This window comes from Simochromis diagramma, unplaced genomic scaffold (assembly GCF_900408965.1).
Source record: "Simochromis diagramma unplaced genomic scaffold, fSimDia1.1 OVJJ01000251.1, whole genome shotgun sequence".
NCBI lineage: Eukaryota > Metazoa > Chordata > Actinopteri > Cichliformes > Cichlidae > Simochromis > Simochromis diagramma.
The window spans coordinates 312,335-340,150 of record NW_024387463.1 but is presented as its reverse complement, the minus strand read 5'-3'; the positions used below and the strand labels follow the sequence as shown (position 1 = coordinate 340,150).

General features: G+C 41.5%; 1 protein-coding gene across 3 annotated transcripts in view; it reads left to right on the top strand.

Annotated features, from left to right (window-relative positions):
- epb41a (erythrocyte membrane protein band 4.1a) overlaps positions 1 to 18,936 on the top strand; it is a 55,086-nt gene extending 36,150 nt beyond the window's left edge. The window contains exons 18-22 of one of the 3 annotated variants that reach the window (XM_040014532.1): positions 10,905 to 11,033; positions 13,250 to 13,351; positions 15,535 to 15,615; positions 15,873 to 15,993; positions 17,476 to 18,936. In XM_040014532.1, the coding sequence (XP_039870466.1) occupies positions 10,905 to 11,033; positions 13,250 to 13,351; positions 15,535 to 15,615; positions 15,873 to 15,971 (411 nt within the window). In that variant the 3' untranslated portion in view covers positions 15,972 to 15,993; positions 17,476 to 18,936. Of the gene's footprint in view, positions 1 to 1,953; positions 2,780 to 10,904; positions 11,034 to 13,249; positions 13,352 to 15,534; positions 15,616 to 15,872; positions 15,994 to 17,475 lie in introns of those variants that run through there. The other 2 variants (XM_040014534.1, XM_040014533.1) reach the window with 2 other exon arrangements.
- The last annotated feature ends 8,880 nt before the right edge of the window (positions 18,937 to 27,816 follow it).

Genomic DNA, 27,816 nt, shown 5'->3' with positions numbered 1-27,816 from the left:
CTCTCTCATCTCCCTTTCCTCTGTAGCGTCTGGGCTAATCCCAGCTACGCCATCCTCTTCCCAAGAGCTTCCATCATCCTTCCCTGTGAGTTTATAAACTGAAGGTCAGAGAGGAGGCCAGCAAAGTTACGATATTCCCCTCTGGCTTCTCTTCTACCCACAATGTGAAGATACAGTTTTTATCTCAGAAATTATATTTTACTGAAAATCTAGCCATAGCAGCACTTTTTATTTTATTTTTAAAATATATATATATTTGCTGAAAGCCTCAGGCTAAATTGTTAAATTTCACATTAGTGCTTTGCTGAGTTATGACGTAGTGTATGAAAAAATAAAAATAGCCTTCTCATCATCTCAAAGATCTCTAAAGCCCACGATGATGGACCCCGCTCTGTCCCCGTGCAGACTCCCCAGCCTGTGATCTTTTTTTACGCCGTTGCATCTTTTGGTGACTGGCTCTTACTCACCAATGAAGGATTGTGATGATTTTTTAAATTTACTGACTCGGTGTATTTCACCTGGAATGAGTTCTCTAACGTTCTCTTCAGACTCGTGACACAGAGATTCGCCTTCACTAAAGGCACTGCAGCGGTCAGCTCTTCCACTCCAGTGCTGTGTGTACACATTCACAGGGATGGACAAATCTATAATTACTCATAGATTTGGATTATTTAACATGTAGCTGCCTGATGTTAAGTTACTCGTTTAACTGAACTTGTTAAAAATCCCATTTAATTACCGGAAAGTTGCAGTTTCATGAGTGTGAATCCATGAAATCCACCATATTGCCAAAAGTGTTCATTCATCTGCCTTCACACACAAATTATTCAATTATTCATCCATAGGGTTTATGATGATGTTAGTTCAGCCTTTACTGTTATAATTACCCATAATTCCGGTGTCCATGTACAGTGAGTATAAAGGGCTGTTCTTATTGTGTTTGTGGGAATTCTCGTTCTTCCAGAAGCACCTTTGTGAGGTTGGATGAGAAGGTCATTTATCCCAAAGGTGTTCTATGTGTCAAGCTCTTCCACACCAAACTCGCTCGTCCATGTTTTTATGGACCTTGCTTTGTGCACTGGTGTGTAGTCATGTTGCCACCATGTGACCTACCACTTTGTGGCTGAATTGCTGTCCTTCCCACTTTGTTATAATACCAGTAAAGGAGACTCTGGAATACGTAGAAGTGATTTCATGACTGGACTTCTTACTGAGGTGGGATCCTATCAGGGCCCACGCTGGGATTCACTAAGCTCCTGAGAGAGACCCATTGTTGCGCACAGTTGTGTAGAAGCAGTACACAGGGGTGGCTGTAGCTCAGGAGGTAGAGCAGGTCACCTACTGATCGGAAGGTTGGTGGTTCGAGCCCTGGCTCCTCCAGTCTGCGTGTCAAGTGTCCTTGGGCAAGATACTAACCCCAAGTTGCTGAATGTGTGTGAGTGTAGTTAGAAAGCACTGTGTACAGAGTGTGTTTGGGTGAATGTGACATGTTGTACAGAGCTCTTTGAGCACTCCAGGAGAAAAGTGCTATATAAGAATATGCCTAGGTGCTCGATGTTATACACCTATGGCCACGGTATCGACTTGAACACCTGAATTCAGTGATTGGGGTGAGTGAATACTTTTGGCAATGCAGGTTATACTGTTCTTCAAATCCACAATAATCAGAAGGCAGATCCCTCTGAAAAAGCAGGACTCAGAGGCTCTCGTGCTGATGTTTTTAATGTTTTTAAATCCAAGCACTTGATTGGGTTTCCTAAGAGCAGATTAACACATGAGTGCCCTTCACATACTCAATAATAAAGACACCCTGAAAGCTTAGTGTTTTCAGACATGAATCTGTGTACCTTCATCCATTTCCTCTTCCTCTATGATCCTTCCCTCTGTCAGTCGACTGTATTTCACATGTCTGTTCATTGTTATCTGTCTCTCTTGGCCTGCTGCTGAGCACAGCGAGGGAGGCACACTCTGTTTGGACAAAAGGTAAGAGCATGTAGTTTGTCCCCAGAGCCAGGGGGGTACAGACGTGACTGGCTGCTGGAAGAAGATGAGGAGAACAGTGAAGTGGAGTGGGTTGATGATGGTGAAGAAGAGGAGGAAGAAGAGGAGGAACAAGCTCACAGTCACACTCTAAAGGTGGTTGTTAATGAGCCACATGAGAGGGGAAGTTTGGTAACAAACCCAACCAGGCTTAAGCACTCCAGGACGTCCTTCTTTCTCTCTGGTCTGCTGGTGATGGCCCTGACTATGCTGTGGTTAGCCTTTATTTAAAAGCTCCTCAGCATTCATCCTGCACGGTCCCTCGATTATCTAAAGACTGCTTGATTCGAGGGATGTTTACTTTCTGCTCTATCCTCAATATTCCCCAAAGAGACCCAAATAAACTACAATTGAAGGACTGATAAAGAAAAGCTAGTCTGTGTAGCATTTGGTGAACATCGTGGACACGAGGCACTTTATGCTCGCTCGGCCTTTTCAGGGTCTTTCTTAGAAGGATGGTGGTGGACTGTTTCCAGACAGACATGACTAATGCATGTGTAATTTCTTAAATGATGCTCTTTCTATAAAACCTGCATGTTTCAGGCAAAAGGTTAATGTCCTGACCCATTAATCTTTAAATCAGACGTGGATAATGATACTGAGATGAGCCTGTGTGAAACTGACCTTTTTGCTGTGGATGTTGGAGTGAGCTCTAATTTGGAGGCTGTGGCTTTACCTCGCATTCTTTGTGTCGAAGTGTGTGTGTGTGTGTGTGTGTGTGTGTGTGTGTGTGTGTGTGTGTGTGTGTGTCTGTGGTGTGTGTGTCTGTGTGTGTGTCTGTGGTCTGTGTGTGTGTGTGTCTGTGTGTGTGTGTGTGTGTGTGGGTGTTGTGTCTGTGTGTGTGTCTTGTGTGTGTGTGTGTGTGTCTGTGTGTCTGTGTGTGTGTGTGTCTGTGTGTGTGTGTGTGTGGTGTGTGTGTGTCTGTGTGGTGTGTGTGTGTGTGTGTGGTGTGTGTGTGTCTGTGTGTGTGTCTGTGTGGTGTGTCTGTGTGTGTGTCTGTGTGGGTGTGTGTGTTTGGTGTGTGTGTCTGTCTGTGTGTGTGTGTCTGTGTCTGTGTGTTGTCTGTGTGTGTGTGTGTGTGTGTGTGTCTGTGTGTGTGTCTGTGTGTGTGTCTGTGTGTGTGTGTGTGTGTGTGTGTCTGTGTGTGTGTGTGTCTGTCTGTGTGTGTCTGTGTGTGTGGTCTGTGTCTGTGGGTGTGTGTGTGTGTGTGTGTGTGTGTGTGTGTGTGTGTGTCTGTGTGTGTGTCTGTCTGTGTGTGTGTGTGTGTGTGTGTGTGTGTGTGTGTGTGTGTGTCTGGTGTGGTGTGTGTGTGTGTGTGTGTGTGTCTGTGTGTGTGTGTCTGTGTGGTGTGTGTGTGTGTCGTGTGTGTGTCTGTGTGGTGTGTGTGTGTGTGTGTCTGTGTGTGTGAGTGTGTGTGTGTGTGTCTGTGTCTGTGTGTGTGTGTGTGCGTGTGTGTGCGTGTCGTGTGTGTGTCTGCGTGTGTGTCTGGGTGTGTGTGTGTCTGTGTGTGGGTGTGTGTGTGTCTGTGTGTGTGTGTGTGTGTGGTGGTGTCTGTGTGTGTGGGTCCTGGTGTCTGTGTCTGTGTGTGTGGCTGTGGTGTGTGTGTGTGTGTGTGCGTGTGTGTGCGTGTGTGTCTGTGTGGTGTGTCGGTGTGTGTGTGTCTGTGTGTGTGTCTGTGTGTCTGTGTGTCTGTGTGTGTGTGGCTGTGTGTGTCTGTGTGTGTGTCTGTGTGTGTCTGTGTGTGTGTCTGTGTGTGTGTGTGTGTGTCTGCGTGTGTCTGTGTGTGTGTCTGCGTGTGTGTCTGTGTGTGTGTGTGTGTCTGTGTGTGTGTGTGTGTGTGTGTGTGTGTGTGTGTGTCTGTGTGTGCGTGTGTGTGTGTGTGTGCGTGTGTGTGTGTGTCTGTGTGTCTGTGTGTGTGTGTGTGTGTGTGTGTGTGTGTGTGTGTGTGTCTGCGTGTGTCTGCGTGTGTGTCTGTGTGTGTGTGTGTGTCTGTGTGTCTGTGTGTGTGTGTGCGTGTGTGGTGTGTGTGTGTGTGTGTGTGCTGGCGTGTGTGTCTGTGTGTGTGTGTGTCTGTGTGTGTGTCTGCGTGTGTGTCTGTGTGTGTGTGTGTGCGTGTGTGTGTGTGTGCGTGTGTGTGTGTGTCTGCGTGTGTCTGTGTGTGTGTCTGTGTGTGTGTGTGTGTGTGTGTGTCTGCGTGTGTCTGTGTGTGTGTCTGCGTGTGTGTCTGTGTGTGTGTGTGTGTCTGTGTGTCTGTGTGTGTGTGTGTGTGTGTGTGTGTGTGTGTGTGTGTGTGTGTGTGTGTGTGTGTGTGTGTGTCTGCGTGTGTCTGTGTGTGTGTCTGCGTGTGTGTCTGTGTGTGTGTGTGTCTGTGTGTGTGTGTGTGTGTGTGTGTGTGTCTGTGTGTGTGTGTGGTGTGTGTGGGCTGTGTGCTGTGTGTGTGTGTGCGTGTGTGTGTGTGTGTGTGTGTGCGTGTGTGTGTGTGTGTGTGGTCGGGCGTGTGTCGGTGTGTGTCTGCGTGTGTGTCTGTGTGTGGTGTGTGTCTGTGGTGTGTGGTGTGCGTGTGTGTGTGTTGGTGTGCGTGTGTGTGTGTGTGGGTGTGTCTGCGTGTGTCTGTGTGTGTGTCGCGTGTGTGTCTGGTGTGTGTGTGTGTCGTGTGTGTGTGGTGGTGTGTGTGTGCGTGTGTGTGTGTGTGTGGTGTGCGTGTGTGTGTGTGTGTGTGTGTGTATTAGGGTGGATGATCTTGATGCAGCTTTGAATGCTGAGGTGATCAGTGCTCTTCAGTTTGCTCCTTAATGGTTTCCGTTTGCTTGTTGTGTGCTGTTACTGGTTCTCCTAAAGTTTTTATTTAATGATTTCGTTTTATACCGAGTGTCATACGTGTGCTGGAAACATGTCAGACTGATAGAATCGAGGCCTATTTGAGTGACTGGCATTAATATCTTGCAAAATCCAAATAATGTAGAGGTATTATAAGTAACTGAGTGTGTACATTTGTTTTCCTGTGCCTGGTGCTGTAACTAGTCGGGTCTTTGAGTTAGACAGCACAGATGAAGACTGACTGATGCCTCTTTACCTTTCAGGGTTTGTTTGAATCCCTTTAAAGACACAACTGTGTGCTCACAGCCCACGACACTTGCTAATCTGCTGTAGTAAAAAGCACTGACGACGTTGGAGATAGTGCCTGTTCAAATGGTGAGGTGACTTACACTACCGCTCAACAGTTTTAGAACACCTCAATTTTTCACCCCAAATGTCTCGTTGCACTCGGAAATGAAAGCATGGTACAAAAAAGCAGTTGGAGTTAAATCAGAAATCATGGAATCAGTTTATAGACCAAAGTGTGTTCTACCCTTTGACTCATCAGAGTCGCCTCCTTTGCAGATATAACAGCTGAACACAGCCGTGGCTTCTGGCTACAGCAGAAATCTAATCTTCTCCCATATCTGTAGCAGAAGTTCCCATAAACGTGGACCTTGTAGCTGCTTTGCTTTCACTCTTCTGTCCAGTTCATCCCAAACCAGCTCGATGGGGTTTAAGTCTGGAGACTGTGCTGGACACTCCATGTTTTCAAGCTCACCATCTTGTTCTTTGTTCCTGAGGTAGTTCTGGCACAACTATCACACTTCCTCCTCCATGTTTGACAGTTGATGCCACACACTGTGGACCCGTCCTTTCACCTACTCCACGGCGTACACAGATCCTGGGTGATGAACCCAAGATTTCACATTTTGATTCATTAGTCCATAAAAGCTTCTTCCAGTCTTCAGTAGCCCAACGGTGGTGTTTCATGGCCCAGACAAGCCTCTTGTCTTATTCTGACGTCTGGCTTTCTTGCTGCAGCTCGTCCTGTCAAACCTGCACCTCGAAGTCTTCACAGTAGAAACTGAGACTTGCTCACTGCGGCCACCATTAAGCTGCTTGAAGCTGTTGTCCTGTGAGCCGCCATCACACAGCTGTTAACTTGTCCTCTGATTCAGTCGTGTCTTTGGGACCAGACCTCTTCCTGTTTCTGAGCCTTTGATGGTGAAGGAAACTGTGCTCACTGACACTGTGACTTTCTTCACGGTCTCTCTGTAGCACAGACCTACATTTATAAGTGTTATGATGGTCTGTCTCTCTTCTATCGTTAATCGGCTTTTTCTCACCATTTCTGTAGCATCACTCTACTTTCTGCAGTGCAGTACTGTTCAGCTGATGCTCACGAGGGTATGGCACCACAGTGTGCTCCAACACTGCCTCTATCCAGACAGAGGGGGCTGTAAGTAATCCAGAAACGTTGGAACAGCTGTAGGAGTCAGCAGCACCATCTTTCAAGGCTTGATCAACCTCCACTGCTGCAGAACAGCTTTAAACTGTTAACCCATGTTGTTCCCTGACAAAGGCCTTTTTGTATAATTATAAATGTACATTATTACAGTTTTGGGTAACCTTACCTTTTTTTAACCTCTGACAGGAACGAACGGCTTGAATTGCAATAAATAACTGCAAACATTGGGGTGTTATAAAGCTTATGAACAATCGTGTACATGTAAATCACTTTGAGTGATCAGTACGATTATCTTCATCGTTGTTGTTATCAGATAATTACAGGAAAGTCGTTTAAAGGTTCTTTACAGGTACCAAATTTGGCAAATAGTCTTTGCGATTGCTTTTTTGATAAAGAATATAATTAGAAAATATGTTTCTCATATTACATTTAAAAATATATTTTTTCCAAATAATTCGTTTGTCAACTAAGTTTGTCTTTTTCTCTTAGTGTCAAATCTTGGAGGAGTTGACTTCAATCCTGTTTGTCTGTTTTTAAAATCTAAATCATGCAAATCAACAGAAAGACCTCTGAAACATGTCCAGTAGTTGAAATTCGGCAATAAACCGAGTTGTTGTTTCTTCAGATGAAAATGTGCCCAGTTTGGAAATTTGGCCAATTCAACTGGTTATCAGGCTGTTTTAAAACGAATGTCGTAAGAACACAAGGTGTCCGTACCAAACACGGACAACAAAGCCTGAACTCTCTTATTCTGGCTTTGTTGTCTGTAAGGAGGAGCCGCCCTGTTGCTTTGACTATAATATGTGACTGTGTATGCTGAGCAAATATACACAACCATTGGTAGGTGTGCGCACGCTCACATTATCTTGGATTTTAAGTGCAAATAAATGTAACTTTCCTCATTGGAAGCAGTGAAGGAGGTTTTCCACGAAAAAGAAACTGGTCATCTGCCACTGGTGTTTTTCCTGTGGGTGTGCTGTTCCCACCACTGTGTTTCTGTTTGTCAGAATTGTTTCTTTAGCTGGTCTTAATTTTCTCACTATTATTCTGATTTCAGCCGACGCGACTGGTTTCCCTTGCACTGAGAGCTCCTCTGAGAGCATGCACCTGCAGCTCTTTAACGTTTCTCTTTCTAATGTAAAAATCGACACGCTGACAAACTGTTTCGTTGTTCTTGTAACAGTGACAATAAAGATCTATTCTATAGAGTGTAAATGCCACACTTTGAATCGTCTTCAGACTCTATACTTGTGTCATGGTGAACACACAGGCTATACAGCTCTTTTCTAATCTAACTGAGAACAGACAAATGTACCTATCCTCGCAGACACAACACTTCTATGTCTTAAGCACGCCGTTAAAATAAAAAAGAATGCAATGATTTCTGAAATCATTATTTAATTCAACAATAGATCAAATGTTTAAAGAAAGAAGAACCAGCTCATCCTGAATTAAAGACGAGTTGTTAGACTTTTGTTAGAGGACTATTGTATACAGAATTCTGGATTTTCAATTATTCTGAATCTTCAGTTTCATATTTTTAATTTTTAATGTTTTTCCAAATATCTTGAATTGGTAAGAATTCTAGACTCAACCTGTTGTAATAGATGCTTTACCTGGTTTCACACTGTTTTCTTAGTTACTATGTTGGTCTAAACCTTGTATTTCAGCACTGATGGATCCATTCCAGATGTGCAAGTTGCCAAATTCATAGTCAGTAATGTATCGCCATACATCAGCGGAAACCAGCTGAATGATGCCTCTCCTCTTTAGTCCAGGTGAAGTGACGTCCATGTTTGCCAAAAAGAAAACAAATCAGATGTTTCTGACCTCAGAACAGATTTCCACTTTGCCTCAGTCCATGTGACATTTGGCCCAGATTCAGGATGATGTTCACATATAAAGTGACACTGCAGGTGTGGACGGCACCGTGAGCCGTTCCCGAGTCTTTGCACTGATTTCCATGACAGAGTCAAGCCTGTTGTTAATGCAGTGCTGACTTAGGCAGAAAGCTCTCGCTTATCCAACATGGATTTCCAGGCTTGTGCATTGTGCACACGGATTTCTCTAGAACCTGTTGATGCTATTATGAGAAATTTGCAGCTTTCACAGTTGTTTATTTGACAAACAATTGTTTTGCAGCTTGTAAATGCAGTTTTTTGCAGACTGGTGCCCCCTGCCTGTCTTTACTTCTGGGAAACTGCCTGCCTGCCTTTTTATACTCAGTCATGTGACTGGTAACAAACAGGCTGTTTATCTGCCTCATGTTCCCTCAGGTGCTTCTTAAACAATGATTTGTGGGGATTTTCAGGCACTCATGATAATGAAAGTACAGCGTCACAGACTAAGCTCAAACTGATTTCATGTCAATGTGGACACAGCTATCTGTTAACAGAGAACATTTTCTCTGTGTAAACATTTGGTGTGATTTCTGTGTTCTGTGAATAAAACGTGTTCATGAGATTTGCTAATCATTGCATTCTGCTTTTATATTTTACTCGATGTTTTTAGAATTGGCATTATTAATCTCGTGTCACACTTATGTAGATGGCAATTGACAAGAATTTAGCGATTCTGATTCCATCACTTATCAATTTGATTTCTTATTCGCTCTCACGAGGTTCTCATCGTCTCCGCGTTGAGTCAGCACCATCACTGAGCAGCGTATGAAAGAAATTACAGTCATGCACGTTAACTACATGCTGTGTGCTCCTCTGTGTTGTGATCCGTGTAGGTTCATTACTCAAAAAAGTCATCATGACACAGAACAAGTAATGCAAAATGTTACTTAATTGCTCCCAGGAGAAAGTAATCATTGTCCTGCTTGTTGCATTACTTTTGTGTTTCTCTGTAAAATGACCTGAAACACATTCTCTCATAATTGATGATTTAACAGGGTCTGGCTGCTGGTCTGGGGTCAGCATCACTCGGCTTAAACATGATTCTGGGTTTTGGCTACCTTAGCATTAGCATGCTGTGCAGAGCACCATAATGGAGGTGTCCTGTATACGGATCATAGGCTCTGATATGGAATGTGTGAAACTATCAATACAAGCAACCGAAGCTGTTTTCCTCTGCCGTACGGTGCTGAGGAAAAACTGAAGGAGCTCAAACATCTGGAGCGAGCTTAAAGAAAAACTTCTCAAAGCTCAAAGGAGCTAGTTGATGTGGTTTTGGCAGCTCATGAAGCCCCATAGATCATTGTTGGTGGTTTTCTGGGAATGCCTAACAGAGGGGAATGTGACGCAGACCTAGAACATGCCGGGGTGATCTTCAGAGTCCTCCATGAAAAGCTAGAGGATGTGGCTGAGGTCTGTATGGCTGTGAAACTATCAGCGTTTGTTTTGGTTCCCTTTCAGCCGGTGGAACATTTGAAGGAATACTAATGAAACTGGGGAGAACGTTGATCTTTAAAGCAGACAATCACCAGCATTTTTATAGTCATAAACCTACTGAGGAGGGAACCAACTAAAGACAGACAAATGGTTGTAGTGGACGCTTGCAAGGAATAACAGAACTGCATTAATATATTGAAATGCAGTGTCTCATCATTTCCACAAACACTGGGCGTTTCCAGCTGCAGGTCTTCACTCCTACATTTTTGCAGTTTAGGAAACACCCGTCTGCTCTGTTATTGATGTGTGTTTCAAGAATAAGTTGTGCACGGTGTTTGAAGGCAGAGCACTGCAGACATTGTGGTTTGATTTTTATTTTCTACCAAATGAATTGTTTTGTGCAAACATTTGGATGCCATTTGGAATACTTCGTCCTTTGTAGTTGCACACTTCATTATTTGCCTGCAGCTGCTAATTATTTTTTTAAGCTGGTTTTTGTGCAATGGGCAGAGACAATTCTGCAACATGAAATATATTATGGCCTAATACATGGTTAACATGCACATTTGAGGACCTGAAGGCTGACTGTGATTGGATCAGAGTCATGACAGAACTGGGTGACGGCATGAGAAAGGAGACATAGTTAATTATAGACCGTTGCCCAAAACACAGGAACATGATGAGTGAACTGTGCAGCTCAACAGTGACAAATTATAATGACACAAACTATATTTTCAAGTTATACTTACTTTACTTTTAGTGTCTAAAACATTTTAGTGTTATACAATTAAAAGTTTCATTACATACATACAGCAAGTTGTGGAATCATGCAGAAAGATCATATTTCTATTATAACAGATTATTTGTCTAGCATTAAGGTGCGCTCAGCGCCACACTTTGTCACACTCATACCCACGCACATTTATCTCGAATAAAAAAGGCTTTGGTAGATTCAGTTAAAATCATTAGAGTTCCCTGTTAGACATGTTGTAAGTCAGATATAGATTTTAAACATGCTGGTTTTCATGAATGCATTTCCCAGTACAACAGTTACATTACCAGTCTCCTCAGTGAAGTGGGATTTAAGGATCAATTCATAGTTTAGTAAGAAATCCAGCAGGATATTTTCTGTGTGTGTAAATGTGTGTCTGGGACAAACAGGGTTTGGATTTCTTTCCCTTGCGTTGTGCAGCAGCTACAGTGCCACACTGTTGTCTTTGTAAAACCCTGAGAGTTTATTGCTGTTTATCTGCTTTCTGCAGTCTCCTGTGCTAAAGACCCAGACAATCACCATCTCAGATGTTACCAATTCTGTAAGAGGAACTGCAGCCTACAAGGACATACCCTTAGTTCACACTGAAACCAAGACCATCACATACGAGTCAGCTCAGGTGAGGTGAATTTGAGACATTTCCCCCTTACAAAAACATGCATTTTACGAATTATTTTCTCACATTAAACACAAAGTATAGCCTTTTTTTTTTAACTTTGTATGCAATGCTACTACACACTGTCTGGTTTTCATAAGCCTGGCCGAAAGTTTTGGCCCTAGTATTAAGGAGTGGTCAACATAATGGCCTTAATACAAGAATTAAATAAGGTGTTTGGAAGCAGACTGGTGGGCTGACGTTCTGGCCTGGAATCAAAGGCCCACCACAGTCACAGTTATTAGCCTGGTACAAGCAGAAAAAGGTGGTCACGCAGAAGAACAAGCAGTCTTCCTGGGAAAGGCTTTTCACCCACCTTCATAGGCCTTGGGTCAATACGGAGTGTTTCCACAGCAGATTCTGGGAATACAACACTCGAGCTCTTCCTCTCCACGCCTGGATGGTCACCTCCTAATTACAGAGTAGGCTTTCCCCCCTCCTGTTATCCACAGGTCCAGCAAACCAGCAGTTTCCAATCCAGTCTATTATCACAACAAATCCACGTAAATCTATTTAAAACGAATCCTCTGTCTGGTAAAATGTAATTATTTTAACAGCAAAACCATCCAGGCCAGGTGAAAACTACTTTCTTTTAAAATATACTTTTCCCTCACTGGAGTCTCCAAGACCCCTTTACTAGTCCTGTACGCGACTCCAAATAGCTGGGCTAGAGTGGAATCTCCACTCCCACATGGTGTGGCCTATATCTCACACAAAAACACAAAAGCATGCAATAACTGAAATGCAAAATAATGCCAACTCTACGTTTAGTGGCAGATTTGATTCTACAGCACTAGCATGACCTGCTAATTTGTCAATATTAATAATTAGGTGGGTCATCTGTTAAACACAGGGCTGGGATTCAAAACAGCTGATCAGATCAAACCTGCATAGCAGTGAAACTGTAAGGTTCAGTCCTTGATACTGTTACCAAACCACATTTTCTAGCTTATGTTGACGCTGTATAATATATTCTTAATTCGGTTTTGTTTTTATGTCAGCTCTCGATCGTGTCCTGTGATTGGTCCAGTTTCCAGGAATGGATTTGCAGTATTCAGCACCCCCCCTCATTACAGCCTGAGCGTCTGTTATTTATTTTCCCGCTGTTGTGACTGTTGTGAACACTTGTCTGGTTTCCCTCTCAGACACTGTTATTTAACTTTCTTCAGACTGACTCTGGCGCAGCACGCTTCTCTCCTGGAATATAATTATCAATTTCTCTGCTTCACCTAGAGAGCTGAGGGACATCTAACCGAATATTAGTGGGGGTGTCTGTGTGTATCTGAGCCTGTGTTGATTACAGAAAATCCAACATAAATTACTTTAACATAAATGTTTAAAATTGAGGGGGCTTAAAGCGATTTCTACTATAGTACTATAGATACTCTGTCCTCCAATATACAAACTAACATGACTTTACATTTCCCTGGAAATACTTTGTATTCAATGACTGAAGTCTAGAACCCAAGAACCTCATCAGACGCTGCATTTCCTCCTTGAGATGCTCTGCCAGGCCAGAACTGAACCAGCCTCAGTTGCTGCTTCTTTGTGGATCTCACTGCCTGCAGTTTTGTCTTTTTTAGGTTGAGCTCATGTGACTGAGTTAGCCATGGATCAACATCCCATGTCTTTGCTTGTAGTATGCTTCGGGTGATTAATCATTTGTACTGTTAAGTGCTGTTTGTTCAGTTTTGCAAGAAGTTGGTGATACGTCAGAGTTTTCATACCACTCACTGTTACATTGTTGCTTATATTGTTGGGATGGCCCATCTTGCTTTGGTGGTTCAGTTTCAAATGCTTTACCAGTTTGCATTTCTTAAAGCCACATTGCTACTGTAAACACTGGAGGCTTTAGCAGAGCGTTCTTGGTTTTCACCTGGATGTGCACTGTGGACACTGGAACGACACAAATCTAATCAATGCCATTTTCAGCTGGTAGATGTCCAAGTCCCACAGAAAAGAGCAACGATTTGTAGCTTCAAGTTAATAATAACCTTTATTAGAATAGCAAAAGTACACATTTCACTTTTAACTGTTATTATATATTAACAACGCAAAGTCTGTAAAACCTTTATGGGTCTGCACACTTTTATCCCTTTTCTGACATAATGAAGTTCATGTGCTGTGTTTAAATGTGTGAGTAATTTCTTGTTTGGTACTTAAAGTTATCTCTCCCACAGCCGGTGGACAGTGTGGCAGAGAGGGAGTCGGGAGTGCTGCTGAGTGCCCAGACGATTACTTCTGAGACCATCAGCACCACCACCACCACCCAGATCACCAAGGTCTGGCACACTTCACTAACAGCTTCTCAGGCAGTAGAGATCAGTACACTATCACTATGTTGTGATAAATGTCTGCTATTAGTCACTTAAACTACAGATGGCACGATACCACTTTTTTATGTCTGATAACGATAAATTTGGATATCTGCCGATACCGATATGAATCCGATAGTGTTTTTTTAATCAATAAAACAGTTTTTTATAAATATCTTGCTGCATTTTGTATAAATTCATACTCAAGTTAAAAAAAATAAAGCTATTCTGTTATACCTGTGTGTAAAAAATACACTGCACCCAAAATATTTCATAGTTCAGCAAAACTGATCAATCTAATAAAATTAAACCTGCTCCATCCTCCCTATTCTGGTATTTTAAAGAGTACTTAGCATAAATATTAAACAACCTAACTAATAGGGCTGCAAACTCCCAGCAAATAAATAAATAAATAAATAGGGAACCACCCCCCGCCCTCATGATGCTTAATCGACATAATCAACTTTAATTTGATGCAGTGTGGAAAAAAATGCACAGAAATCAATTATTTTTCAAGAATAATTAAACAGATTCAACATCTTTCTTCAACAGAACTGCAGACTGCACAGATGGTTCCCAAAGGAAAAAGTACTATAGCTTACTGGGGTATATTAGACTTAACAGTTACTATATACAGTAATGGACTTCTATACATTTTACATCAGATTAAAACTTTGGGTGTCAGATTCAGATAATTATTTATTAAAAGCTCGACATTTTAAATGAGAATAAGAAAGAAAAGTATGTCTCTGTGCCCCCCTTTCCCTGTTCATGCCCTATCGGCCCCCCTGGTTAAACTTTGCTAGATCCGCCCCTGCACAGTTACAGCCGTCAGCTGCGTAGAAAAAGATCCTGGTGTAGAAAGTAATCTTAAATAAATTCTAACAACAGTTTAAGCTTAAACGTGCTGCTGTTGTTCAGCCGCTGGTTTCCTCTTTCTGGCGCAAAGTGGGCCAAAAACAAAGAAGAGAGACGATCAGCTGATCATTGATCAGTTTCATAATTGAAGTAGCATGCTGTATGTATGCTTTACAAACATTCAGAGATGAACTTACACGCTTGCTTTACTTCTCTCTGGGATCACTTCCTCAGAGATGAAATGCCGGTTTGGTAGCGAGGCTACAAATGCTCAACCAGAGCGCCGAGAGGTCTCGCACGCCACAGCCGCTCTATCACGTGAGCACACTGCTCCGACGTGCTGAGGTTATGAGCCGAGTTACGCCGTGTCACAGGTTTTGTGAGGTGCTTTTTTGATATTTAATGGATCGGATTACATCTTTTATTTCTCTCTGATATCCGATCCAGTAATTTAGGTCAGTATCAGACCGATACGATACGTAATATCGGATCGGTCCACCTCTAACTTAATCCAGCTGTCTTGAAACACAGGCTGTGTTTGAGTGACAGACATTTTCAGTGTGGGTGTACTTTATTAAATCAGATGTGACTGTTTGCATCCTCGTCTCTCCCAACAACAACACTCTCAGATGATACCATGTTTTTTACATAGTTATCTTTTAGGATTTTCATGTAACAGAGCACAACTCAAACTCATGAATGCTACTGATCTAATATAGGCAACAAAATGACTTTGTTACAGTCAGATCATCAGTTTGCAGTGTTTCAGGGTAAAGATAACTGGCACATAACTTCAGATGATTCAGTCAGGTACATTTTGTGATCAGCTGTTGGAACAGTCACTACATAACTCTGTGCTCCTCCCGGCCATCAGACTTCTGCTCCGAGCCTCTGAGATCTCACACAGTCTCCATCAGAAACAGTTAGTTCAATTCTTATGTGAAAGACATACTCTCCTACATCTGCTTCATTCAGCTGACATACTGATATGTTTGATATACTGTTTCCATATACAAAAAACTTTCACAAGCATACTCTTATACTGTTACCTGCTAATGTTGAAATGAACTGCCTGTGACTGTATCTGTAGAAGTTTCCACTCAGTAAGTGGCGTCTTCTGGCCTCACGCTGGTGAATGTGGTGTGAGGTCATTTGGTCCTGGATTTAAGAGGAGTCACTGTCACTGTCATTTCACTCAGGATTTTCCAGCGAACGCCAATTCTGTTCAGAGGAGAAATAAAGACAGAGGGAGGATTTAGATTTTTAAAGCTTGTGTCACATCTCTGTTACAGACGGTGAAAGGAGGGATCTCTGAGACTCGCATTGAAAAGAGAATTGTCATCACTGGGGACACAGAAATAGATCATGACAAGGTAAATTCAAATTCATTATGGAGCATTTCTCACTGCTTCGTTGTTCACACTAAATCATGTTTTCCTTAAAGGTCTGTGTGTTAGCTCATACGCTGATTTACAGGAAATGTACCACATAAGTGACCCTGGGATTATGTGCAGGCCTAGCTTGCCCCACAGAGCAGTATGTCCAGTAAATATATGCTACATGAAAGTCATGTTCGTCACAACAGTGCGTGTCGTGCAGGTCATTTAGGAGTGTGGTGTTTACTCTGTAGGCTTTGGCCCAGGCCATTAAAGAGGCAAAGGAGCAGCACCCAGATATGTCTGTCACCAAAGTGGTCGTGCATCAGGAGACGGAGATCACCCCAGAGTAAGACGGGACTGATCCTGTGGAAGGCAAGTGATACATCTGGATTTCATCTGTCCCCCACCAAGTATCCACTGGTCAGACTGAAAATCACTTGTGAAGATCATATTGAGTATAATTATAATTGTGACGAGGATAAAAGAAGATGTTGAAAAAGTTTAAACTTAACCAAGAATTCAGACTTAAACTCAAACCTCCTAACCACTAACCAGCATAAATAATTAAGAAACGGCAGTCACTGTTTACAATAACAGCCACCAAAAGAAACTTATTTACAGTAAAAGCTACGATGGAGACGAACTACATCACCAAACTGTGTTTTAAACACAAGAGGACCGTGATAAGTAATGATAGAAACCGACTGAACCGAGTCATGGAAACATGGAGATGTTTATGAAGGACACAGATCAGTAATTAAATGAAAACCTGCAGAAGTATCTCCGGTGTTTGCATGAAAGTGAAACATGGTACTTCCACAGTGTAAGGTGTTAGGGCCCATGTGGCTTTAATTGTTGCCTTGGATATGTGATGTTAAAGGGTCCAGGCTGGGAATCTGATGCTGTTGAGCTGGTTGGCAGGCTGGTATGTAAACGGCCCAGCCTACCTCCCAGTTTGTCTGAACATGTGATCAGGGCTGGGTGGGCTGGGAGGGCTGCAGATTGTTGAAGCCCTCAGTGCTGTCTCACAGGAAGATCAGGAAGGCACGATGCCAACTAAAGCTACCAAAGTGGTAAAAGGAACAATAATCATAGTTTTGTAAAACACTTTGTTTCAAGTTCCAGAGAATAAAAAACCAACAGAGACAGATTTTCAGTAGCATTACTGGAGTGAAGCTCCGCAGACAGAGCTAATGTAAAGAAACAGAGGCTGGGTGAATCTATGGTAACAGCTTCCACAAAGAGCTGCGTCATGTACGAGCACATTAAACACTTTCAGCCAGTGTGTTTGCTGCCAATGTGGAGTCAATGAATGGCCTCAATCACATGATCCTTGCTCAGTATCCCAGTAATGTGTGTGTATATATGACACTATATGAACTGTAAATGTTTGATGGTCAGTTTCACCACTTTTTGATGAATTGTACAATAAAAACACATTATTATTCTTTTTCCATAAAAAAATGTTTTATTATAATGGCCAATAAAAATGAATTATAAAGTATTTTAAATAAACTATTAAAAATAAATGAATCTAAAGTTCAGCAGACGACAGAAATAACAATCAAATAAAATTTTGATTGTTTACATGTATGGTTAAAAAAAGCTCTTTAAGACTAATGTCGTGTTATACAATTCAAATTACATTACGTATATATTAAAATTCTCATTTTCGATGTAATATTTCTTGCTTCATTTTCTTTTTTGGTGTTGGGGCCTTTTCCTTTGTGCTCAGATAGCTGACTGTCTTGTGATCAAAAATGCAGATATTTTCATGGTAAACGCCACTAAATATTCTTTTATTCTTTCTTTACTTTCTGTCATCTTTCCTCAATCAAACTTCGGCCCTCTCAGCTACCCCCCACTCCACCCCATTCCTCCTCGTATCTCCATCACACCATTTTACCTCAGCGCACCCAGCAACCATCAACGGGAACCACCAGACCTCATCAGAGCGAACTAGCTTCAACAATGACAAATGAACTTGACTCCACGAGTGTGAAGTTTGGCCTGAAGGAGACAGAGTCACCAGAAAATTCCCAAGAACCCTGCCAGTATTCCCCACAATCCCCCTCTTGTTCCATTTACTGCCAAAAGAGCAGCTGCTGGAGTTATGGATGAAAAATCATCTTTTTTTAAATATGAAAAAGAAATTAAAGAATAGCATTTGTGGATTTCTTCCTCTCCAATTTGTGTGGAGATTTTAAGAAAAAATCAAGGGCATTTGGTCTTTTACTCTTGATATATTGGTAATTTATTTTTCTACAGCTTTTCTTACCATCAGAATTGGTTACCAGTAACTTGAAAATCAAGTATTTTGTAACAATGTATCCGAGCAGCATTGACAAAGGGATTGTGGGTGATGTCACTTGGGATTGTACACTTTGGGACTCGCAGGATCCCTCTCAAATTTTAGTGCAAGTTTGGTGTCATTTCTTGTACAGTAAATATTTTATTTTCCCTCTCGACGTAAAAATAATATTTTTTCAATTTGTGTATAGGAAAAGATTGATTGTATCAAACTAACGTGCGGGAATTAATCCTTTCATCTGACAAAGTTCTGGCATTTGTTCAGTGACACCTTTTGATTGTTTAGTTGTGTTTTTGTGCTCGTGTTACCAAAACAGGGCTTCATCAGGACCACAGAGATCGTAGTGCACTGACATGACTTTTATTTATTTCCACCTTTGTGCGTTTTGTGCTTTAGATATGATTTTATATTGACAACGTTCCCCACATCGTTATAGTTTCTGCATTACTTTTCTAATTTTCCTCACAGTGGGCAGTGTGTACACTTAGCGCTGCTTTAAAGACATCTGTGAAATATTGAAGTCGGTAAAGAGAAGAGCAAAACTTCAGCGTCTGTATATTTAGACTTTATTATATAAAATCTATTGCATCACATTAAAATGATAGGAATGGTTGACATATCTGACACCTAATAATACGGTAAATTGGGATAATTTTCTGTTATATTTCAAAGAACAACACAATACAGATTATCAGCTTATTATAATGGAACAACAGAAAGGGGATGAATGTGGTGACATTACACCAGTAAGGGGAAAAACACAGAGAGAAGAAAGTCGGCATGTAATGAAGCAACAAAAAGAAACGAGATGAAAGAACAGAATCAGCAGTGATGATGAATTCTTCTCACACTGTCTAACTTCCATATGTCTGCAATAATATTTGAACAGCATGATTATGACATGTGTACTTCCTGGAGGACAAAGCCGACCACGCCTGTACACACCGCCCACTGGAAGCAGAAACACAGTCACACTGCCACTCAGACGTTTGGGGCCACTTTTTGAAAAAGAACATGATTTTTGTTTACCTCGAACATAAAATGACAACAAATGACAACGAACAATAAAGTGGGTATACTAACACAACTAGAAAAGGGGTTTTGTTGCAAACCTAGCCTTAGCCTTTATAACTGGGACCCCAGTTCACCCTGAACACGTCACGGTTCAACGACATAAATGTCCTTTCTACAGCTCTCATTCATTTGTATCATCCAGTGAGTTGTAGTTTACCTTAAAATGTCCGGCATCAAATTAATGAAATACAGTCAATATTTTTACAGTTTAAAGAACATTTCAGCGTGACTTTAGGCGTTTTAGCACCAGTGCACACTTTGCACTTTATCTTCAAACGCCGGACTTTTAGTTACAAGATGCCCTTTAAGATCCTCTCCAGTGTTTGTTGTTCTCACTGTATCATTATGATCACGGTACTCCTCCTCCTCTGTGTCAGCAGTCCACATCTTATTTTCTATGTATGTTTTCTTAGATGTAACCCTCACATGGTCATCACACAAAAACATGTAAAAAGCACCATGCACTAAATAAACACTGTTGTGGTCATTATTGACATTCTCATCGCCAGCGTCGTCCTTCCTGATGCTTTTGCATACATTTAAGGTCAGTTCACACTAAATATCAATATGTAATCGAAGCATTATTACCAAAGTAACTAATAAAATATGCACCATGTTCAAATACTCCTGAGGCTTTAGAGATAACGTAATCGTTTTGCTGATTCCACCATCCTGATTTTTTATCCCAATGTAAATATTTGAATTACCCTGTAGACAGTTAACCATGTAAAACTCTGTCATTTTAAATCTTTCTTGTTATTATTTCTATTAAGAGTAATTGATTATGCTTTGTTTATCAATTTGTAGCTTTATTTCTGCGCTGTGCTGAGCAAACAGCTTGTTCTGGCTCTGACATCCGTTCTGTAGAACTTACCTGATGCCACAGGTTCTTAGATGACTTTTTAAATGCAGCAATTAAATGTTTAGATATTAAATTCATTAAGAAAATGGATTAGTAAAATTATTTTATTGACATATTTATTTTCTAAAATTAAAAAAGGCCCCAGTTCTATTTATAGTGCTGTAGTAGATTTTTAGACTGTCATATTAATATGGAAAATCTGCTTGTGGGCTGTAAACATACTTTGAAATAGTGTAACTATTAATAATTATGCTGCACACAAAACATTTATGTAACTTTATTTGTAAAGCACTTTAAATCAGTCACAGGTGACACAAAGTGCTGAACATGAGAAAGAAATAGACAAATATATTGGATATCATGCTCTTCAATGAAACAGTTTAACTGAGCAGAAACTGTTTTCTCTAAATATCTTTCAAAGAAGTTGCAGCTTGCAGAGGAGCCCTGTTTTTTGTTTTTGACATCAGTTTAAGATCATGTTTTTTAATCAAAGGTTGCATATTTGCATGTTTAAAATTCGCAGGAACCACATTCAAAGACAGACCGATGTTGATAATGGAGAAAGTCAGCCGACCTATGATCTCTTCAAAACCTCTTTAAAAAAAAAATAGAGGCGCAGCGGCATCGTGGAGAAACCTGAGGGTTAAGCGAATCACATTCACTAAAACTGACAGTCACGGCTCAAGCTGTTTGAGAACAGCAGAAAAAGGGACAGAGACAGAGTCCCGATGCATGCTCAATCATCCAGGCAAGGAAATCCCAGAAAGTTTATATTCTCTTCATCTGGACGTTTTCAGTGGGAGAAACGTTTCATCATCATCAGGTGACGTCTTCAGTCTCAGCTGACTGCAGGTTTCCAACCTTACAAACAGGACATCTGCATAATGACTGAAACCAGCAGCACTGAAGGAACAATGGGCTGGATTTATACATCGGGGAAACCAAACAACCTCTGGGTAAGAGGATGGCACAACACAGAAGAGCCACCTCGTCAGGCCAGGACTCTGCAGTCTATTCACACCTACAGGCCAGTGGACTCTGTTTCAATGATGAGGATGTAACATCCTGGACAGGGAGGAACGCTGGTTTGAGGGCGGAGTCAAGGAGGCCATTTACGTGAAAAGGGAAAGACCATCTCTGAATGGAGGAGGGGCCTAAGGGTCCATCTGTCACCATCTTACAATGCTGTGATTGCAGCCATTCCCCAGCTCTCTGTGAATGATCACTGATCTGCTGCAGCCCGATGTCCCCAGCAGGTCCCTGAGGTCATCTGATCAGGGCTTACTTGCTATAAAAAAAGACTAAGATGAGCACTAAGGGTGACAGAGCTACGTTCTTGGACTCTCTCCCCCAAACCTGTAAAACTGTGGACTCAGTAGTTGTTTTTAAAAACAACTGAAAACTCACCTTTTTAAAACTGCTTTTGATTAATTTTTGCCTGTTTTATATTGTCTGTTATGCCTTTTATTATTTGTTATCTTATGTGCAGCACTTTGTGACTCTGTCTAGATAGGAGGTGCTATATAAATAAAATTGTATTTATTTATTTATTTATTTAATGGGACTCATGGCCATTGATCAGTGGTTGTTGATCAATGGTCACGACCTCACAGCCCATTGTTCCTTCAGTGGTTTCAGTCATTGTGCAAATGTCCTGTTTATAAGAAACCTGCAGTCAGCTGAGACTGAAGACGTCACCTGATGATGACGAAACGTTTCTCCCACTGAAAACATCCAGATGAACAGAATCAACCTTTTTGGGACCGAGACAGAAGGATCTGAAACGAGCTGAAATGAAAGCCCTTGTGGTGTTACCAACAAGTTTATTGTTATCAATGAAAAATGCAGAGATTTATTGCAAACGTCAGATGCAGCTCACAGACAGACTTTGAGACTTCAGGCACATTAGGACATTAGGAATACATGTGTAAATAGCACATGTGGGTTTATGACAGCTGGATGAAATAGTGAGGCAGTGATAATTGTTCTTTCCCAGATTTTAAGTGTCTCTAAGAGGGTCCTGGACCCCCTGATGATCCTCCACCTAATCACATGAACCAAGGTGTGAAAACAGGTGTAGGTCACAATCAGCCAAGGTGTTGGGTGAGCTCATTGTGAAACCCAGCCACACCCTATCATGTGACTTACTGAGGTCAGATGACGCAGGATGTGCGTGGACGTTAAGGCGTCTAGATTATAGATGGCAGACAGTTGGTGTTGTAAGCCCCGCCCTCCTTTCAAAGATGGCCGTTCACAGTGGACATGGATGTTTCTTTCACTCCGCTTTCAAACCATCTGTTTTCTCTCTACAAAATGTGAACACTGGCATCCTGAGAGAGTGACCTTTGACCTTTAGATGTGTTTATGAAGTGGCTGTTTGGTGTCTCCAGTGTAGAGGTCTGAGCGCTCCTCGCTGCACTGCACAGCTGTGTTGTTCAGTTTGTGTTTGTGATGAACCAGTTTGTGTCTGAGTCTGAAGTGCACTGGGATGTCGTGTTTGGAGAAGACTCTCCTGAGTTTCTCTGATAAACCTGCTACATCAGGGACGATGATGTTGTTCTGGTTTTCCTTCTGTTTCTCCCTAATTGGTGTCTGACCTTGTTTACTATCTGATTAAGTTAACCACATGTTTTAAGAGCTTTCTTTACATGTGTGCGTTCATTTTCTTTCCCTACTGCTTCAGAGGGAACGTTTTATGCTCGGTGTTGCAAGGTGTCGTCTTTCGAAACACAGGCCTTGTTCCTCTTTCTTCTACACAATCGCTCAGTTTGTTTTCTATCATTCATTGCATCCTTGTATGTCGACCTCTGTTCTGCATTGATACAGAGCCCCTATCAGCCCAGTGCCAGCTTGTGCAGTAAAGACTTCATTAAATGCCTCCTTTATGTGGAATCTACAGATACTCTAAGTACTGCAGGGTCTGCATTCACAGGGTTCAGTGTGAATCAGTTTGATGGAAATGAATCTGTCAAATACACACAGAACTGTTAGGTCTGTGCCCCTGAGTGATTCCTTTTTTTAAATGATTTTTTGTAATGATTAAAGTTTCAATTCATCAGCTTTGTTGCTGAAAGCTCCGAGCCAACTCCAGAGTTCATTAACTGTGTTCCAGGTCATTACACTGATAATATGAAAGTCTTAGTACTGCTAGATGTTCTGTCAGACGTATCAGGGAGGCAATGCAACCGAGAAAAACATTCAGAAGATAAAGGAGATGTAAGTAAGACACATTTCAGAAACAAAAACACATCATTGGTCCCCACTTCTTTAGTTGAATCTATGAAAGGGAACATGAACTGTAACACAGCTTCACAGTCGTATAGCAGTAACAGTAAAAAGTTGAATCCCAAAAACTTGATATAAATCATACAGGGAGTGCAGAATTATTAGGCAAGTTGTATTTTTGAGGAATAATTTTATTATTGAACAACAACCATGTTCTCAATGAACCCAAAAAACTCATTAATATCAAAGCTGAATGTTTTTGGAAGTAGTTTTTAGTTTGTTTTTAGTTTTAGCTATTTTAGGGGGATATCTGTGTGTGCATGTGACTATTACTGTGCATAATTATTAGGCAACTGCCCTTGCAGTACATGCAGAGGGTAGCACAGCAAGCAGAGCGCCCAGAAAAGGAAAATGTCATCTAAAGTGCCAAAATCCCTTTGCAAGAAGAGGCCGTTTAAAGTTCCATAACCCACACAAAACAGGTCATGGAAAAGTGCATGCAGCCGAACAAATAAAGATTTTGACTTAGAGCTATCTGTGAAGACCATGGCAGTCTCAGATGAGACTGTCTGAGTGTCCCCAGCAAAACATTTGGTCATACACATATTATAAAATATAATAAATAATTCATTTTAATTTCATTTTGTATGCTAAATAAGTAATTTCTCTGTTTTTTGGTAATAAAACCATGTTTGCTCTTTCTGACATTCCATGTCCTTTCCTAATCTTCCTGCTTTGCCTCCTTTGGCTCTCCTTCCCACTGGCTGTTGTTTTCCAGTGCTCTGATTAAAACTGACATGTTTCCTGGAGCTATGCTGTTTCGGGTTAGGTTAACGATTGGTGAGCAGTATATGTGCTGGTACTTATAAACAGTGTTTTTTATTCTAATGGAGGCCTAAAATGGTTTGGCCATGCTAGCTTTCCCATCCTACAGTTATCTCTCGTCTCTACCTAACAGCCTCTGCCAGCACAGGTAATATAGATTTTTATATATCTTTTTTTATTTATAAAATTATATATATTTATTTAACCCTCTGGGCTCTATCCTGGAAAATGTGTCGCCACGTCACTTTTCTTTTTTCAACCATTTTCATTCTGTTAATGCAAATGGAATGAAACTTCCTAAAGGTGTATATTTCTTCCAGATTTTTTAATTCAACATCAGCTCCTTAATAATATCAATAATATACACTACACACCAAATTGTTCCTCTTGGCTCTATCGTGGCCATTTTTGGCCAATTGAAACCCATTATAACCACCTTTTTTGATTCCTTGTTATTGACAGTACAAAATCATGCAATTCAGGTAAAGTTGCTTTAATTATAAACTGAACTCGTGAAAATTGTAGTTTTTAATGTTTTTTTTTTTTTTACCAAATTATATCATTTATCCATTTTTGGCCAAGCAAGCAATGTTATGTAATATTCCTAGTTTCTAGTAGCGGCCTTTGATGGCTCACCACACTCCAATAGACCAGAAGAATGACACAATTTTGACATAGGTTTGATCTTAAGGATCTAATAGTTTGTGTTTGTGAATGACATTGCAGCACAAACATGTATTTGCAAGATAGACTGGAATAAATTATGACGCATCAAATATTACATTTCTGTTGATGCAGGCTATTGAGCTTTGAGGTTCCCAGTCAAACTCAGCTTTGAAGCACATGTTAAAAGCACTTTTACTCTTGTATTTATCATAAAAAGATACCATACCCAAAATATTAACTCTAAAAAAGCCAAAAACCCGATCACAGGACATTTTGCAGAGTTCAAACCTGCAGCTGCAGCGCAAACAACAACAAACACTGTAAACGTGTCCTGGAGTTTATGCAGGTGCAGACAGAGCTACTGCTGTAAGTAAGCCTAACAGCTTCCAGATCATTTATTCTGGCAATATGGCAATAAAGTAATCACTGCTTCAAGCACTGCCTATATGACCAATGCATCCATCGGAGTATGATGTTAGTTAGAAAGCACTAACAAAATGTGCTTGTGAATGGGTGAATGCACAAGTTGTGTAAAGCGCTTTGAGTGCTCAGAAGAGTAGAAAAGCCCTATATAAGAACCAGTCCATTTACCATTTAAACCAGAGTGTGACCCACACCCCACCAACAAAATGAGAAGAAGGTGCAAAAGGCGCACCTTCAGGATTGGAACAGCAGCCCTTTGCTCCAGGTGTAGAAAGTGTGCCTACAAAAACCACAGTAGAGTGGTTTTTGTAGGCACATTAGCTCATTAGCAGCACATCTTGCTTCTAATGAGGATGCACACAGAAGCACACACACTGAAATATAAATTTTGATCATTTTAGTGGTCATTTCAGTGGTTATTTGGTCATTAAATGGCCACTAACACACCATGTGTGATTTTTCTTTTTGGCCATTCATCCAAAAAAATAATAAAATAAAATAAAGTAAAAATAAATCATTGTCAAATAAATAAATCAAATAAATGATTGTCATCATTCATATGCTGAAAAAATGTGAACTTTATTGCTATTTCCCCCCCAAAAATGTAGTAATAATACGTAATCTGACTGGTATTCAAAGGGTATAATTTCTCAATTTGAATTATATTTTGGTTTTTCATGACTAGGACTGGTGCTAATTAAAAACTCAAGTCAATGAAAGTAGAAAAATGTTTTAATATACAGGGTGGGCCATTTATATGGATTAAAGTCCTGTTTGGGGCACATTAGTATATGTGAGGGGGCAAACTCCTCAAGATGGGTGGTGACCATGGTGGCCATTTAGAAGTCGGCCATCTTGGATCCAACTTTTATTTTTTCAATAGGAAGAGGGCTATGTGACACATCAAACTTATTGGTAATGTCACAAGAAAAACAATGGTGTGCTTGGTTTCAACGTAACTTTATTCTGTCATGAGTTATTTACAAGTTTCTCACCACTTATAAAATGTGTTCAATGTGCTGCCCATTGTGTTGGATTGTCAATGCAACCCTCTTCTCCCACTCTTCACACACTGATAGCAACACCGCAGGAGAAATGCCAGCACAGGCATCCAGTATCCGTAGTTTCAGGTGCTGCACATCTCGTATCTTCACACCATAGACAGTTGCCTTCAGATGACCCCAAAGGTTAAAGTCTAAGGGGGTCAGATCGGGAGACCTTGGGGGCCATTCAACTGGCCCACGACGACCAATCCACTTTCCAGGAAACTGTTCATCTAGGAATGCTCGGACCTGGCACCCATAATGTGCTGGTGCACCATCTTGCTGGAAAAACTCAGGGAACGTGCCAGCTTCAGTACATAAAGAGGGAAACACATCATCATGTAGCAATTTCAAATATCCAGTGGCCTTGAGGTTTCCATTGATGAAGAATGGACCCACTATCGTTGTACCCCATATACCACACCAAACCATCACTTTTGTTGTTCCAACAGTCTTGGAGGGATCCATCCAATGTGGGTTAGTGTCAGACCAATAGCGTTGGTTTTGTTTGTTAACTTCACCATTCACATAAAAGTTTGCCTCATCACTGAACAAAATCTTCTGCGTGAACTGAGGGTCCTGTTCCAATTTTTGTTTTGCCCATTCTGCAAATTCTGTGCGCCGATCTGGGTCGTCCTCGTTGAGATGCTGCAGTAGCTGGAGTTTGTAAGGGTGCCATTTGTGAGTAGCTAATATCCGCCGAAGGGATGTTCGACTAATGCCACTCTCCAGTGACATGCGGCGAGTGCTACGCTGTGGGCTCTTGCTGAATGAAGCTAGGACAGCCACTGATGTTTCTTCATTGGTGACAGTTTTCTTGCGTCCACATTTTGGCAAATCCAACACTGAACCAGTTTCACGAAAACTTAGCAAGCAGTTTGCTAACTGTAGCATGGGAGATGGGTGGTCTCGTAGGGTGTCTTGCATTGAAATCTGCTGCAATGACCCGGTTACTGCGTTCACCAGATATCAACACAATTTCGATCCGTGTGTTAACCTCTTTGACATGTCAATGGCTGTGAACAAAGAGAAACTTGTAAATAACTCATGAAAGAATAAAGTTACTGTCACGACCTGCAGGATCAGCAAGGTGCTGATCAGAATCTCTCCACTCCTAGCCCTTCTTCTCTTCTCCTTTTCCCTCTCTCTCCCCCTCTCTCCTTCTCTCCCCTGTTTTGCCAGGGCGGAACTCATGGCAGCTTCACGCCCTCGGTCCACGCCTTCCTGGATTGGGAACACCTGGGCCTCATTAGACTAGCTGGTATATTAGAAGGAGGAGATCAGCTGTTCAACGCTGGATTGTTGTGAAGGCTCTAGTCAGTACACGTCTAGCTCAAGTTTCCTAGATTCCCCGGACCCGTCCCCGTGTTTCCCCGTGTGGAGAGTGGAAGGAGTGACTGGTCGCTAGCCGAGAAGAGAGAGATTGAACTGAGCGCGTGTGTGATTTCCCCGTTTTCCCTGGAGCCCTGGACCCCTGCCCCTCACGTCTTGTATATAGCACTAACCCCGCACTGTCTGTACATACACTCGGTGAAGATCTGTAAATAAACAGTCTCTGTTTAAACGCTACTCAGGAGTCCTGCGAGTGGGTCCTCTAAGCAACCCATGACAGTTACGTTGAAACCAAGCACACCATTGTTTTTCTTGTGACATTACCAATAAGTTTGATGTGTCACATGGCCCTCTTCCTATTGAAGGAACAAAAGTTGAATCCAAGATGGCCGACTTCTAAATGGCCACCATGGTCACCACCCATCTTGAGGAGT